The sequence below is a fragment of the Schistocerca cancellata genome, chromosome 3 (assembly GCF_023864275.1).
Source record: "Schistocerca cancellata isolate TAMUIC-IGC-003103 chromosome 3, iqSchCanc2.1, whole genome shotgun sequence".
In the NCBI taxonomy this organism is placed as follows: domain Eukaryota; kingdom Metazoa; phylum Arthropoda; class Insecta; order Orthoptera; family Acrididae; genus Schistocerca; species Schistocerca cancellata.
Genome location: NC_064628.1, coordinates 189,018,923 through 189,035,496, shown reverse-complemented (window position 1 = coordinate 189,035,496; position 16,574 = coordinate 189,018,923). Strand labels below are relative to the sequence as shown.

Below are 16,574 nucleotides of genomic sequence, written 5' to 3'. Positions count from 1 at the left end.
AGTAATTAAATCAAACAATACTATTAAGAAATTGTATTACAAGATATATTGATATCAATAAACTATTAGTTAATTACTTGTGTCTTTATTATTTCCTGACTCTTTCACTGTATAACTATTGTTGAAAATAATTCGGTTACTACAAATCTGAACGTCTCCCTATGATGCACTGATCTCGAATGAAGAAGCCTATACAAATGAACTAGTTATAAAAGATGAGGTGAGGGATGGGGAGGTTGAATCTTACTGGCATTGGAGTGGAGTGGAGTGGGGGGGGGGGGCGATTGCCCGCCATTTTAATGTGTCCTTATAAGTCGAGATATACGAGGGGTTTCATGCTAGTTTTACATCACACAAGACCACATGACCGATATCAAAGTACATGACCTTGAATGTAAGTAGTCCAGTTGCCTCAGGTGTGTGGGTATGGTGGAGATTCCCATAGATGACGTCGAAGGTACCACATATAATTTCTGAAGAATGGGTATCCTTGAATATAACTAGTCCAAGTATGTAACCTGACATTAGAAGTGACATTGAGATAATATCGTTATCTTGGCTTGAATGGGCAGTGATGCGCTGATACGCACCATTATGCTACTTACCTTAGGAGAAGTAGTGGAGGAACATTTGAGTACAAACTTGGAGAATATTTCGAGTGACTGTTTTGGTGTCATTGTAGTAGTCGATGGAGATTTCAAGTTACCAACTATAGACTGCGTTATAAATAATTAAGGTGTGTAGCGGGGACAGTGCATATTGTGAAATAACTGTAAACATCTAATCTGAGAATCACTTTGGGGAGATAAACAGAGAACCGGCTAGTGGAGGTAATATATTAGTCTCCTGGTCTAGCATTTTCCGTAGGACAGGAAACAGTATTTTTCATACTGTTAAACGTTAATTCGTCACGTTGACCTCCACCGATTGGTCGCTCCTCTTCTCAGGTTCCAGCCCTCGTTGAGCTGTCTGTGTGCTACCGCCATACAGGGACACTACTATGTCGCTGCTGGAGTGGGATCTTTCGTGTTTTTCTAACACTGATAACAGAAATAATTAAACTGAACATCGCGCTAGACGAATCTGTAAACACTTCATCAAATCTGGACGTATAAAACACTTAAAAAATTTTGTTTTCTACCAAGAAACAAACTTTTGTTTTTCGTTGACACTGGGCGCCCAAGCTAATTCTGTCAGGAGTATTTGTTTGGGCTTGCTCCATTTGAACACTAAAAAATCTAAATTGCAAATATATCCCTAAACATGAGAATAAATGTGCCTGATAACTGTTAAGGAAAACACCAGGTATATATCGTGCACCCTAACAATGCTACCAGATATTATCGAGATATTCGAGACCCTACCTACCTTCCTGAATGTTTCTCATTAAGAACGACGCACTGAGCACCGCTATGAACGCTTTGAGTTCATCGCCATATCCGTCGTCATGCTTCGTGAGTATGTGCTTTGCTTACCTGGTACATCTCAGCATTTTTAATCAAATATTATACCTGTATATTTATCATATTATGTTTGATATGTTTGGATTATATGTACACGCAAGGTAATACTGCAATTAAAATTAACCCCTATTTACTTGATATTTTATTTATTTGCTTAAGGCGCTCAGAAAAGCTGCTCTCATGTCTAAAGTAGTGCATAGAATACTCTCAAATATTAAAAGTTTTTCTACATCATAGTATTTTTTAAACTATGTGCTCTGGAATGCAGTAAAAATACATTAATTATATAGTAAATTTATACATAAAAACCATAATTAATTAAAAAGAATATTGAATGAAAATAGTAAAGAATAAAGAAAAGAAACTCATCTATTAACTTGTTGCTTTAGATTAATTTTACTTTCTGGCTATCGCTTGGTGGCTGTATCGATATCTGGACTATTTGTATACTACAGTGCGGGTCGCCCTCCTGTTCGTGTGAGACTCTGTACGTCTCAGGCCATCATAATCCTTGTGGGTTTCATACGTAACATGGCTGATGCTAATTATCTGAGTATGATTTGGTAATGTAATTATAATTAATTGTCGAGTTGTTAGGCGACTTCACAATAAGTCGAGTTATCACTAGCCTGTTTCAAGTTACTAATATAACTTTTAAGCTAAATTAAAATTATGCGAGCTTTTATACAACAAGTGCTACACTTGACTAATTTCAAAATGTTTTTATCTTACTTTTTAAATTACACTCACGCATTTGTTCTTGGTTAGTGTCACTGTCGTATCTCACACATTGTGTCACTATCGGCACTATTATTACCTGAACACCTTCCACACCCTTTGCATCTTCTCTTTAACTCACCCCGCTCTTTTTCAGCCCTGTTAGTTAATTCCTAAATAATTACTTTGTAACAACGTTCAATAACTGAAACGTATCAGTATATCTTTTTAACAACCGAGTGTGGCATTAAGGCGTGTTCATGTTCTGTAGCTTCCACTTGAGACGGCATATGAACATCAGATGCTTGATAATCCTAAACCGTCACATCACACGATGCTGATAGTCGCGTCCTGTCATAAAATGAGCTGTAACTCTATGGGGACTTATGCAAACTATTTGTATTCTCTTTATGACGTTCAGAAAAGTAGTTTTCTTTTACTTACTTTATTTCTACTGACCGAATCCCGCTGCCATTCGTCAGGTGCCCCGTTTCGAAAATCTAACGTCCTGTCTATTATAGAACCTGTAGGTTCCTGCATTTTACGTTATCTCGCCGTAACCGCTATCTTGCGGTAAACACCTTACTGTTGCGTCAGCTGGACATTTTCCGAAAATGATAAGTCTCTGCTGGTGTAGCCCTGAAGACTCTCGTCATTCTAGGAACTCGAACACTTGCCACAAAACCCACAATGATAATCATTGTGGTGTAGGCTGTAGAGCGTCTAGGAGTAAGCCGAAACTGGCAGTGCCAACGATGGCCGTTTTATCCACGATTTTACTCTCCGTTTGACTAGGATTGATAGGGAATTGGAGAAGATGCGAAGAAGAGCAGCGCTTTCTTGACTGTCTTATTTATTAGACACAAAACTATACAAGAGAGACGTTGTGCATCACAGTTTGGTTAACTGTTGAAATTGTGAAAGCATACTTTCAGATAACAAATAGTGTCCGAAAGTTCCAAGCTACTGGTTCAAATGGTTCTGAGCACCATGGGACTTAATATCTGAGATCATCCGTCCCCTAGACTTAGAACTACTTAAACCTAACTAACCTAAGGACATTACACACATCAGTGCCCGAGGCAGGATTCGAACCTGCGACCATACATGCTACTGGTAAAAGCACAAGTGACTCCCATATATAATAAGGGCAAAACAACGCACTCACAAAATTACTGATGGGTATCAATCAGGTCGGTTTGCTGCCGAATTCTTGAACGTATTCTGCGTTCGAACATAATAAATTTTCATAAGATAGAAAAGCCAATATCCACAGAGCAGCACTGAAGTAGAAATCATCGGTTATGCGGAACGCAGGTTCCCCTTTCTCGCACGATGACCTGCGAACGTGGATGAAGAGCAGCAGGCAGCGTCCATATTCCCAGAGTTCCAGAAAGCGTTTGTCACAGGGCCCCATTGAAAAGTGTTACCGAAGGTCCTAGTGTACGGAATAGATTCTCATATATGTGGATGACTAGGAAACTTTTTGGCTAATAGAAGCCCTTACATTGTCCTGGTTCCCGAACAATAATAATGAGCGTATGGCATTGGTGGCCGGAAGACCCCTCGCGGGGCGGTTCGGCCGCCGCTCCACAAGTTCTTTAACGCTACTACGGCGACTTGCGAGTGAATGAGGATGAAATGGTGATGAAAGACACACAACACCCAGTCATCTCGAGGCAAAGAAAAACCCTGACCCCGGCGGGAATCGAACCCGGGATTTCGTGCGCGGAAAGCGAGAACGCTACCACAAGACCACAAGCCGCGGATGGTTCCCCAATGTTCGTCAGAAACAGGACCATCGTGAGGAGTGCCCCCCCCCCCCCCCCCAAGGAAGTGTGGCAGAGTCGCTCATATTAATTATATACATAAATATTCTGAGGAATAACGTGTGCAGAAGTCCGCGTTTACTGACGCTGTAGTGTATGTAAATTTGTCATCGGTGAGCGAAGGAGGATACAGGATGACATAGAAATTTGGTGTAATTAATGGCAACTCGCTATAAATGTATAGAAATGTAAGCAAATGCGGATGAGCATGAAAAACAATCTTGTAATATTCGAATAGTATGTTAGTGGCTTACTGCTTAGCCACATCATTTCAGTATCTAGGGATAACGTTACAAAGCGATATGTACTGAAACGAGCATTTAAGATAGGCTGTGGGGAAGGCGAAAGGTCAACTTGGGTTCATTGGGAGAATTCTATGAAAATGTAGCTGACGTGTAAATATGACGACGAGCAGAACGCTTATGCAAACCCCACTCCTGTGTACTGTTTGAGTGTTTGGATTCCCACCAGGTCGGATTAAAGGAAGCAATTCAGGGGCGTTTTGCTAGATTTGTTTCCTGTAGTTTTGAGGAACAAGTGAGTATTTCTGGATGTGCTCCATGAACTCAACTGGTGGTGACGAAAGTCACGGCCTAGCGAAATGCATGTATACAGATGGCGCTAGTGTCGACTACACAAGGTGTAAAAGGGCGATGCATTGGCGGAGCCGTCATTTCTGCTCCGACGATTCATGTCAGAATTACAGACTTTCAACGCGGAAAGGTAGTTGGAGCTAGACGCATAGGACATTCCATGTCCACAGTGTCAAGAGTGTGTCGAGAATACTAAATTTCAGGCAATACCTAACGCCACGGAGACCGCAGTGGCTGACGGCCTTCACTTAACAATAGAAAGCAGCGGCGTGTACGTAGAGTTTTCAATCCTAACAGACAAGCAACACCGCGCGAAATAACGGCAGAAATCAATGTAGGACGTACGACGAACCTATTCGTTCGGACAGTGCGGCGAAAGTCGGCATTAATGAACTGTGGCAGCCTGCAGTACCTCTGCTGGGCTCGTGATCATAACGGATGGACCCTAGACGAAAGCAATCGCCTGGTCAGATGAGACCTGAATTCAGTTGCTAAGAGCTGATGGCAGGGGTCAAGTGTGGCACAGTCCCCGCGGAGACATGGATCCAATCTGTCAGCAAGGCACTGGGCAAGCCAGTGGTAACCCCAAAATGGTGTGGTCCGTGTTTACATGGGATAGACTGTAAATGGTTATGTCCGGTTACTTGGAGACAAGTTGCAGTCGCCTCAAACATCGATGGAATTTTTAGAGATGACACTGTGCCATCTCAGAACATTCTGAACAGTTCGAGCGAATGATTTGGCCTCCAGGATCGCCTGAAATGAAGCCCATCGAACATTTTTTGGGACATAATTGAGAGATCAGTTCGTGCAAAAAATCGTGCACCGGCAACACTTTCACAATTATAGACGGCTGTAGAAGTAGCATGATTATTATTTCTCCAGGGGACTTCCAACGACTTGTTGAGTCCATGCTACGTCGATCTGCTGCAGTACACTGGGAAAAAGGTGGTCCGACACGATATTGGTTCAGATGGCTCTGAGTACTATGGGACTTAACATCTGAGGTCAACAGTCACCTAGAACTTAGAACTACTTAACTAACCTAAGGACATCACACACATCCATGCCCGAGGCAGGATTCGAACCTGCGACCAGAACGGTTGCGCGGTTCCAAACTGAAGTGCCTACAACCGCTCGGCCACAACGGCCGGCGACACGATATTAGGAGGTGTCTCATGACTTCGTCATCTCAGTGTATAGACAGTCGTCTTTCTCTCCATTTGCGAGTCGAACGAGAAAGAGAATGACTATCATTGGTTCAACGTTCCCTCAATATTCATCGTGCCGTGGCCTTCGGAGTATGTGTGTGGGTGCAGTTGCGCTTGAGAAGAATAAACCAATACAGATATTCTTTCCACCTGCATTTCACAAAAAGGCCATAGAGGTAAAATAGATTTGAGCCGATGTGGAGGCTTACCAAGAATCTTTCTTCCGCGAATCCTTTCCACCTGGCAAAGAAAATGTCAGCGACATTCAAAGCGCCCTCCGCCTCACAACAGAGGATGGCTTGCAGAATGTAGGTCTAGACTATGACTATGACTGTACCTACACGTCGTCGTGCAAATCCTCGAAACAACTGCATAAAGTTCAACTCGTAATTGGGCTGCTGCCTTGCACAAGCGTTGGATTCCGATTTGCGGAGAGTTTGCCCTTAAGCAGCATAAATGCGAGATTTGTTGGCAGCTATTATCATGTTATTGCTAGAGCACCACCACTGTTGCTTTGAGAGTATATGGTTTGTACTTTCTCCAGGCTTGCTTCTGGAATCCCCAGATATCACCACCTTCATATCATCGCGTACGCCACATCCCCCATTCGTTTCCTTATTTCCATCCAACAATTCCAAACGTGGCCCAGTGGTCATAAATATTGGTCCACATATCGAGCCTTGTACGTAACTATTAATAACCGCCACATTCGCTCCATGTATACACACACAGACCAGCCATTCGACGGCACGAAGTAATCTGAGAAACTAAAGTAAATGCATTTTGGAGTCCAGAGACATCTTATGCGATCCACCATCCCAGGCCGCCATAAACTGTAGTAAAACCTGTGATGTTGATACTAGCTGCACAAGATTTACTGTTTGTGCTGGTTACAACTGGAGATTGATGGTTTCATACTGAGGCGGAAATAGTAACCTACGATCCTTGCTTTACGAGGCGGCGCTGTTCAGACCGTGGAAGCTGGCCACTGAGGAGTCACCTCCCTCCCACCCCCAACACTCAACCAGAAATGTCACTATGTGTGCAAGTCACGTTGGCGTAGTTGCACGCCCTCGCTAATGAGAGACCAATTGGCTCCACAGGCTGTCGGTGCGACGTACCGCCCGCGGAGACTCTCCGGAGACGATGGAGTGGGAGCACAACAACACGGTGCGGCTGATCGAGCTGATCCGCGCGCGGCCCTGCCTGTGGGACAAGACGTCGCGGCGCTACACGGAGCGCCACTGCCGCCGCGTCGCGCTCGCAGACATGGCGCGCACGCTCGGCGTGTCGCTGCTGTGCGTCCAGAAGAAGTGGGCCAACCTGCGCACGCAGTACTTCCGCGAGCGCACCCGCCTGCAGACGGTCCCTGGCCACAGCCCCAGGTGGTTCGGCTTCAACATGATGCGTTTCCTCGAGGACGGCCCTATCTGCCAACGCAAGCGCTCATCTAGTGCCGGCAGTTCCGGCATGGTCGTGGTAAGCTTAATGGTTCGAGCTGTCACTAAATACTACAGTGTACGTAGAACTAATCTGTCACATCCAAGATGATGAAGTGTATGTCTATGATGCACACGGTCATTGAGTGCATCATCTGAACTGATCCATGTGTACGAGATGTGTGAGACTGACAACGAGCGATCTAGCAACGCGGTATCATTCTTCTTGTGTAGGCCGTTGTGTTTATCCCTTCCAGATGCACAGCCCAAGTTTCAGCTCCATACAGCCGTCATGTGATTTTTGAAAGCACTATCAGTGAAGTTGTGTGTCACGAAAATGGAACAGCCAGCACTCAGACCAACGTCATGCCATCACGTTTTGTGTTAGACTTGGGGAATCCTCCAGTGTGAGCTATAAAAATTTGAAACAGGCCTATGGGGAACACTTCTTATTAAAAGCAAATATTTTTCGCTGGTACAAATCCATTTCTGGAAGGCCGAGAACATGTTGGAGATGAATCTCGCTCAGGGAGACCTTCGACTTCAAAAACGGACGAAAACATCAAAGGTGTGCTTGCTTTTGCGAGACCGTATGGATGATGGGTGACGTGTTAAACATTTTTACCGTACATGAAATTTTGACCCGAGTTTTGCATATGAGAAAAATGGTGTCAAAAAACCTCACAACTGAGTAGGGCAATTGAAGAAATATGTGCGTTGATCTTCTTGAGAGGACTGCCAATGACCACAAATGGTTCAGTCATGTGATCACAGGTGATGAATCCTGGATTTTTTAGTACAATCCTCAGGTAAAGCGGCGGAGTCAAGACTGACACATCGGAAGAAAGCTCAAATGAGCAAATCAAAGATCAAAACAGTGCTAGTTTTTTTTATGATACTATAGATATTGTGCACAAAGAATTTATTCCTCCAGGAAAATCTGTCAAAAATGCCCTTGAAGGGTTCAGGAAAATGGTGAAGCGAGTGAGACCTGATATTGCAGACAGGTGGATACTGCATCATGACGGTGCACTCATATGGCCACTTCCATCACGGAATTTTTGACTTCAAAAGGGATTCCTGTTGTTCCACAGCCCCCCGTTCAATTAATCTGACTTCTGGTGATTTTTTTCTTCTTCTGGAATTTAAAAATGTCGTAAAAGTACGACATTTTGGGACTTTGGAGAACATTTAAAAGAATGTATCCGACATGTTAAAGGCCCTCTCAGTTGAAACCTTCCAGTGCTGTTACCAAGACTGTAAACGAAGGCTCCGTCGGTGTATAGCTGCCGAACGGAACTACTTTGAAGGGGACAATATTGTGGTTTGAAAAAAATAAAAACGTTGGTAGATCACACCATTCGTGTATCTCACACACTAGTGTCCAAATGGTACGCGCAATCAGTAAATAAGAGCGTATTTCCAGTTCTAGGTGACGGTACAGCTACATAACAATGTACAGGGTGTTTCAAAAATGACCGGTATATTTGAAACGGCAATACAAACTAAACGAGCAGCGATAGAAATACACCGTTTGTTGCAATATGCTTGGGACAACAGTACATTTTCAGGCGGACAAACTTTCGTTATTACATTAGTTACAATTTTCAACAACAGATGGCGCTGCAAGTGATGTCAAAGATATAGAAGACAACGTAGTCTGTGGGTGCGCCATTCTGTACGTCGTCTTTCTGCTGTAAGCGTGTGCTGTTCACAACGTGCAAGTGTGCTGTGGACAACATGGTTTATTCCTTAGAACAGAGGATTTTTCTGGTGTTGGAATTCGACCGCCTAGAACATAGTGTTGTTGCAACAAGACGAAGTTTTCAACGGAGGTTTAATGTAACCAAAGGACCGCGTACGGCAACCACAGAGGGCAACGCGCAGCTAGTGCAGCAGGTGATCCAGCAGCGGCCTCGGGTTTCCGTTCGTCGTGTTGCAGCTGCGGTCCAAATGACGCCAACGTCCACGTATCGTCTCATGCGCCAGAGTTTACACCTCTATCCATACAAAATTCAAACGCGGCAACCCCCTCAGCGCCGCTACCATTGCTGCACGAGAGACATTCGCTAACGATATAGTGCACAGGATTGATGACGGCGGTATGCATGTGGGCAGCATTTGGTTTACTGACGAAGCTTATTTTTACCTGGACGGCTTCGTCAATAAACAAAACTGGCGCATATGGGGAACCGAAAAGCCCCATGTTGCAGTCCCATCGTCCCTGCATCCTCAAAAAGTACTGGTCTGGGCCGCTATTTCTTCAAAAGGAATCATTGGCCCATTTTTCAGATCCGAGACGATTACTGCGTCACGCTGTCTGGACATTCTTCGTGAATTTGTGGCGGTACAAACTGCCTTAGACGACACTGCGAACACCTCGTGGTTTATGCAAGATGGTGCCCGGCCACATCGCACGGCCGACGTCTTTAATTTCCTGAATGAATATTTCGATGATCGTGTGATTGCTTTGGGCTATCCGAAACATACAGGAGGCGGCGTGGATTGGCCTCCCTATTCGCCAGACATGAACCCCTGTGACTTCTTTCTGTGGGGACACTTGAAAGACCAGGTGTACCGCCAGAATCCAGAAACAATTGAACAGCTGAAGCAGTACATCTCATCTGCATGTGAAGCCATTCCGCCAGACACGTTGTCAAAGGTTTCGGGTAATTTCATTTAGAGACTACGCCATATTATTGCTACGCATGGTGGATATGTGGAAAATATCGTACTATAGGGTTTCCCAGACCGCAGCGCCATCTGTTGTTGACAGTTGTAACTACTGTAATTTCGAAAGTTTGTCCGCCTGAAAATGTACTGTTGTCCCAAGCATATTGCAACAAACGGTGTATTTCTATCGCTGCTCGTTTAGTTTGTATTGCCGTTTCAAATATACCGGTCATTTTTGAAACACCCTGTAAGTCTCTCTTACAGGACAGTAAGTGTACGACAGCTACTGATAAAGGTTTAATTACCACCACAAAAAGTCAAGTTGCAGCACGAAACTAGGTATTAGTCATTCAACCTCCACCCTACTACACATCCCCCCCCCCCCCCCCCCCAATGAATGACGCTACGAAGTCTTCCATTGGATAAGCGTAGGTACTGATTGTTCAGGAAACGTTCCACTTCAAAACTCACCTTGCCGTCTTTCTGGAAATGTCTGCCACGCAACAGTTCCTTCATGCAAGGAAAGAAGAAGATGTTGTTCGGTGCTATGTCACGAGAAAATGGGACGTGAGCCGGTAAGTGTGGCCGAGCGGTTCTAGGCGCTACAGTCTGGAACCGCGCGACCGCTACGGTCGCAGGTTCGAATCCTGCCTCGAACATGGATGTGTGTGATGTCCTTAGGTTAGTTAGGTTTAAGTAGTTCTATGTTCTAGGGGACTTATGACCTCAGAAGTTAAGTCTCACAGTGCTCAGAGCCATTTGAACCAGTTTGAAAATTGGGACATGAGGCAAAATGTGACAGCCCAGAGAAGTAGAATGTGTGACTGAGTCCTGTGGAAAATGAGTGGGGCCTTATTGTGGGTAAAGACACCCCTTAAACAGCCACTCATAAGTTCAAGAAGCAGTGGTAGAATGCTGCCACGATGGTTTTCCCGGGCCACAAACTGTTAGCCTCATAACATGCAAGTCTCAAAAAGACTCATCACCATTTTGTCCCAACATGCCTACGTCCTCGCCTTTTCCGGCGGTGCGAATCCTCACGTTTCAAGTGCTTGCTTCGACCTTTCGTCTCGGTTGAATGCTGTCTTAGCCAGCACTAGTTCATGGAGATTAGGCGACTTACGAAGTAATTTTCTTCATGTGGGACACCAAAACCGTATCTTTCTTAAAAGACATTTTGAAGTTCTCCACATCGGCTATTTTTCACAAGTATTCAATTTTTTATACCTTTCACGATTAGCAAGTTTCGGCCATACAGGCTAGTTTCAAGTGCAGTATGTGTCAGTCTGTTGTACAAATATCCTGTTAATCGACGGCGATATTACCAATCTGAAAGAGAGCACGTAACGCCAAAGCGTCAGAATTAAAATCATTAAGCTTACTGCATGCGGTAATAGCCACCTTTACAATTAATGCCGCGTTATAGGACACTATGCGTGTTTGCTTTCGTTGTAGAACACTAAACTCTGCGGTTTTAATTCTGACGCTTGCACCTTATATGCTCGCTTTCAAATCGGCTATATCGCTGTTAATTAACAGGATAAATGTATAGCACATCGACATGTAATGTGCTTGAAAATGGCCTATAAGGCCGAAATTGGCCAGTCGTGGAAGGTATAATAAATTGAATATTTGTGAGAAATAGCCGAGGTAGAAAACTCGAAAATGTCCTTTGACGTAAGAAGTCATTTAGATAAACCTTATATCGACTCTGTCTACTTTCAGTCGATAATTACTCCTATGAACGCTTATCTTTGTATGCTGGTAGTAATGTAATGCACTACATAGGCAAAAACAATCGAATTAAATTATTTATTTCTAATTTCTGCTGCCAGTCACTTTTTCCATTTTATGTTTAATCGAACATAATACAACGCCTTTCGAACATGTTCTTTTCATCTTCAGGCGTTTATATATACATACCTACAGAGAAATTTTACTTAGAAATAAACTTTCTTAAACTAGATTAATCTAGAACTGTTTGTCCATTGTTTCTTACTGTAGCGGCTGGTGTGGCATTTGGGGAGGGCGAGGGAAGGGGGGGGGGGGCAGTGGATGGCTAGAAATCTAAATTAGTGATGTCTTCTGCTGGTTTTCTTCCTTGTGGTTAACTGTGTCTGATATCACGGCCAGTGTAGGATGCAGATAGATTTGCATCAGTTATGTGTTACGAAAATAGTGTGAAAGGCTTTTATATGACAGTTGATCACTTACGATTTCATCGCCTTGCTGCTTCACTTGCATCACTGATGTAATGGCGGAGCTGTTGATTGACATTACTCTGTTGCATATTATATTATGTCACTGATGCCAACGTAATTCACTGCACAAATTGCTTCGACATACATGTTAACATTATGCGCACAACACAAGATGGCGGACTGTAGCATGTGAGTCTGTATCGATTATCGAGGTTTTTTAACGATATACTTGGTACTGACAGATTTGAAGTCAATTATTTACATCGACACTTCTTGAATCTATTGAGTTAGAACTGGCTTAAGACTGTTGAAGAATTCGGAGTTTTTGAATTCGGTCATCTCATTAAGAATATTATCTCCATGCTTTGTATTATGTATGAAAATTTCCATTTCTTCCATGATATCCATTCTTTTATATTTTCGTATTTTGTGTAAAATTTCGAGGTTGTCTTCGATTTTAATTTATCAAGCCTGTAACAAATCAGCAGTAGCAACGAACATTAAAGACACAGGCCACCCTTTGAAAATCGAAGACAACCTCGAAATTTTACACATGTTGCAGTCCCATCGTCCCTGCATCCTCAAAAAGTACTGGTCTGGGCCGCCATTTCTTCCAAAGGAATCATTGGCCCATTTTTCAGATCTGAAACGATTACTGCATCACGCTATCTGGACATTCTTCGTGAATTTGTGGCGGTACAAACTGCCTTAGACGACACTGCGAACACCTCGTGGTTTATGCAAGATGGTGCCCGGCCACATCGCACGGCCGACGTCTTTAATTTCCTGAATGAATATTTCGATGATCGTGTGATTGCTTTGGGCTATCCGAAACATACAGGAGGCGGCGTGGATTGGCCTCCCTATTCGCCAGACATGAACCCCTGTGACTTCTTTCTGTGGGGACACTTGAAAGACCAGGTGTACCGCCAGAATCCAGAAACAATTGAACAGCTGAAGCAGTACATCTCATCTGCATGTGAAGCCATTCCGCCAGACACGTTGTCAAAGGTTTCGGGTAATTTCATTCAGAGACTACGCCATATTATTGCTACGCATGGTGGATATGTGGAAAATATCGTACTATAGAGTTTCCCAGACCGCAGCGCCATCTGTTGTTGAAAATTGTAACTACTGTAATTTCGAAAGTTTGTCTGCCTGCCTGAAAATGTACTGTTGTCCTAAGCATATTGCAACAAACGGTGTATTTCTATCGCTGCTCGTTTATTTTTTATTGCCGTTTCAAATATACCGGTCATTTTTGATACACCCTGTAAGTAATAATTGTCTGTGAGCGGTATATATATATATATATATATATATATATATATATATATATATATCGACATGGCCATTTGACCAAGGTGCTTTACGTTTTTATATATTGTAGTTACGGAAACCTTTTATAATGTGCTGTTTTTATTCACGTGACAACTTGACGTGAGGTCTACTTAAAATAAATACATTTCAAAAGAAGAAGATGTTTTAAGATATGTAAATGCCCCACTTCCGTTATTTGTAATGCCAGATAAATTGCACGGTTCGACATGAATGAGTTTCGGTTGGCATAGGTGAAGCAGTCACGTAATCCAGTGGCTGGGGACGTACGTTCATATCGTCGTGCAAAACTCTGTTATCTGATCCATGAACGATTTTTCACTTTTTTTCGCTATTTTCCTGACTGTGATGGCGCGTATTCGATCACCAAAGCCTCCACTGCTCTTGCAGTTCGCGATTCGTCGCAGAATGTTTGCCTCTTCGTTGGGCGTCATGCAGACTTGTTTGACCACCCTGGTAGCGTCTGCTCCGTCTTAAAATTGTGTCGCATGATGTCGCATTATCTCCGTACACTGCAGTAGCATTGTTCCCCTTCAAAAGCAGAAAACGAATTTAAAAAAATTCATTGCGTAAGTTTAATATTTCGCGTCAGTAATTAAAACACGTGTCACCCTCGCTATGAGGTGAATGAAGAGCTCTGCTGGCGATCCGTCCGAGTACCGCAAAAGGACTGTGTGCAGTTTTGAGAAATTGCGTCGTAGCGGCAGAATGGTGGCAGTTGGCCCTTCGTATATATCCGATACCTGCTCTACAGTATTTAGATTCAGAGACACGCTCGCCAGTCCAACACATTCATCAGCCAGAGAAGGTCGACACAAACGGGTATCATCGCCCATAATGAGAAACACTACAACAGCTGCACTTAATAGAAGTTCAACATCAGTTTTTAGTGCTTCATTTCTGTGCTTCTCCCTGTCGGAGCTGTACATCCAGCTACCTGCGACCGAGCGAAGTGGCGCAGTGACACCAGATTCCTATTTGTAAACAGAAGTGCACGGTCAATTTCCTTCCTCAATACGAGCTTGTACCCTTGTCTCTAATGACCTCGTTGCCGACAGGTTGTTAATCTCTGATTGCCCTTATTTCCTTCCAGAAATATACGAAAATATGTTCTCTACATTCAGACATCGAATTGATCCCGTACTGTAGGATCCCACAATCACCAAACTCGCCTCTTTCCACGATGTGCTTGTAACAGTCGGTCTTCCTTCCATGCACGTGAAGCGAACATAGTTCTTCTGAAAACTGAAGCTATGCTATATGTAAAAAGCATATTTCACAAGTCACTCATGGTCCACAGTAAACAGACAGCTCTAGGATTTCCTGAGCTAATCACTCACTGTCAGATACCAGACGTACAGAGCAACTGATCTCAAATACGCAGTTTGTTGCGCAATTGCAACTCCTAAGGCATCTCTAAACTCTGCACATGATTGTCCCCCAGACATAGTTGCAGTGCAGCTCAGGCCTGTTCTTAGAATTTACCCTGTTGTGGTTTGCTACACTTCATCAAACTTGTACTGGTCTGTGACAAACACGTTGCATGTCTCCGAACAGGCGCGAAATCTTCCGCACATTCGACACTGCAGAGACTGCGGTCAGCGTCTGGTTTGCTTCTTGGTGTCCCAAGTTCCTATAGCGCAGTATAATTTTGTAACATTACAAAAGATTACACTCTGCCGACAACGAAACTTACGTACTGATTTTTAATATTTTCCATTCACCTATTTAATTGTTAAAATTTAACCTTTGGACACTGGAGAATTCAAAAATAAAGGAGCCTGAGGCTATAAGATTAAAACCGCTAAAAGGATCTACGGAATAAGGCGTGGTCTCTATAGGAGCGCTGAAGTCCCAAACACACTTCTAGAGGGACTCGGGCGCATAGCCACGTGACGACAGAGCGAGCACGTGACCTTGTCGATCGCCTACTGCACTCGTGAGAACCCAAGTGCCACAATCCGATTTCCCAGGAACTTCGCTCTGTGTAAGTGGGGCAAAATAAGCGAACACGTGTCTCGGCTTATCCGTAGATGCTCGACTATTCCTGAGAAAATGACGTCAAAGATTTCAAGGTAATTTACGTGCCTCTTAGAGAGCAGGTAGTACACCCGAAATGGTTAGCGTTGCGGCTTCGCACTTTTGCGCTCTCTGTTCGAAATCCAATTATTACTTTATAAACACGATATTGCAGTACCTCTGCTTATTCCGAAATATGATGAAATGTTCCCTTGGACATTCGGAATAACACAGGTACTGCAGTATCGTATTCCACCAATATGGAATGTATAATAAAATGGCGCTGTCCTTATTCGCCTACTAATTGTATATCTGGGAAATGAATTAAAAAACGCAAAAAATATAATAAAACAAAAATGAATAAGAACACTATTTGATATTGTTGTCGGTAAAATTTCTGCAGTGTACCTTGATTCATAATCAATTGCAAGCGCAATTGTTCTGTAGTGATCCGTTACGGGTGGTTTGCCGCGAAATTATTGACAACGCGCGAAATGTTCAGCAGTGTTAGAAAAGTGTCTTTTTCCGAGTGAGATTCACACGATGAAATGTTACTGTGGAAAACGTGCCTTCGTACAGTGCTCGTTGTATTTTTCGGAATTTCTGTTTCGAATGATTCTACGATCGGTATCATCCAACGAATGCACCAAATCTTCTTGAAGAATAAACGTAAGAGTAAAGTACAAGAATTAATATAAGAACTGATATAAGAATGAAATATAAGAATATGAGGATTTAAAAAGATTGTAAGCGTCGAAAATACCAAACACACATACATCACATAAGAAATGTATGACAATTGCTGTGAAACTGTTGTAATTTTACAATTAATGAAACGCTCTTGTATCTCCTAACTTGATAGGAAAGATTCCCGTAGTGACCTTATACTGATGTGGGCAGATAAATGAAAAAAATAAAGTAAAAAGAGTAAATGAAAACAACAATCGGGTTTCGAACAGAAGGCGCAAAAGCGAAAAAGCTGCAGCGCTAGCCACTGCGCCACTATTTCCACTTATATTGGCGTGCTCTAAAAAGTATCTAACTTACTTTGACTGTCACTTTTTCAGGAACGGTCTAGTATCTACGGATAA

General features: G+C 43.2%; 1 protein-coding gene across 1 annotated transcript in view; it reads left to right on the top strand.

Annotated features, from left to right (window-relative positions):
* The window catches only part of LOC126176199 (uncharacterized), a 181,879-nt gene that overhangs the window by 104,353 nt on the left and 60,952 nt on the right, over positions 1 to 16,574 (top strand). The window contains exon 2 of the mRNA XM_049923342.1: positions 6,917 to 7,292. Within this exon, the coding sequence (XP_049779299.1) occupies positions 6,917 to 7,292 (376 nt within the window). The remainder of the gene's footprint in view (positions 1 to 6,916; positions 7,293 to 16,574) is intronic.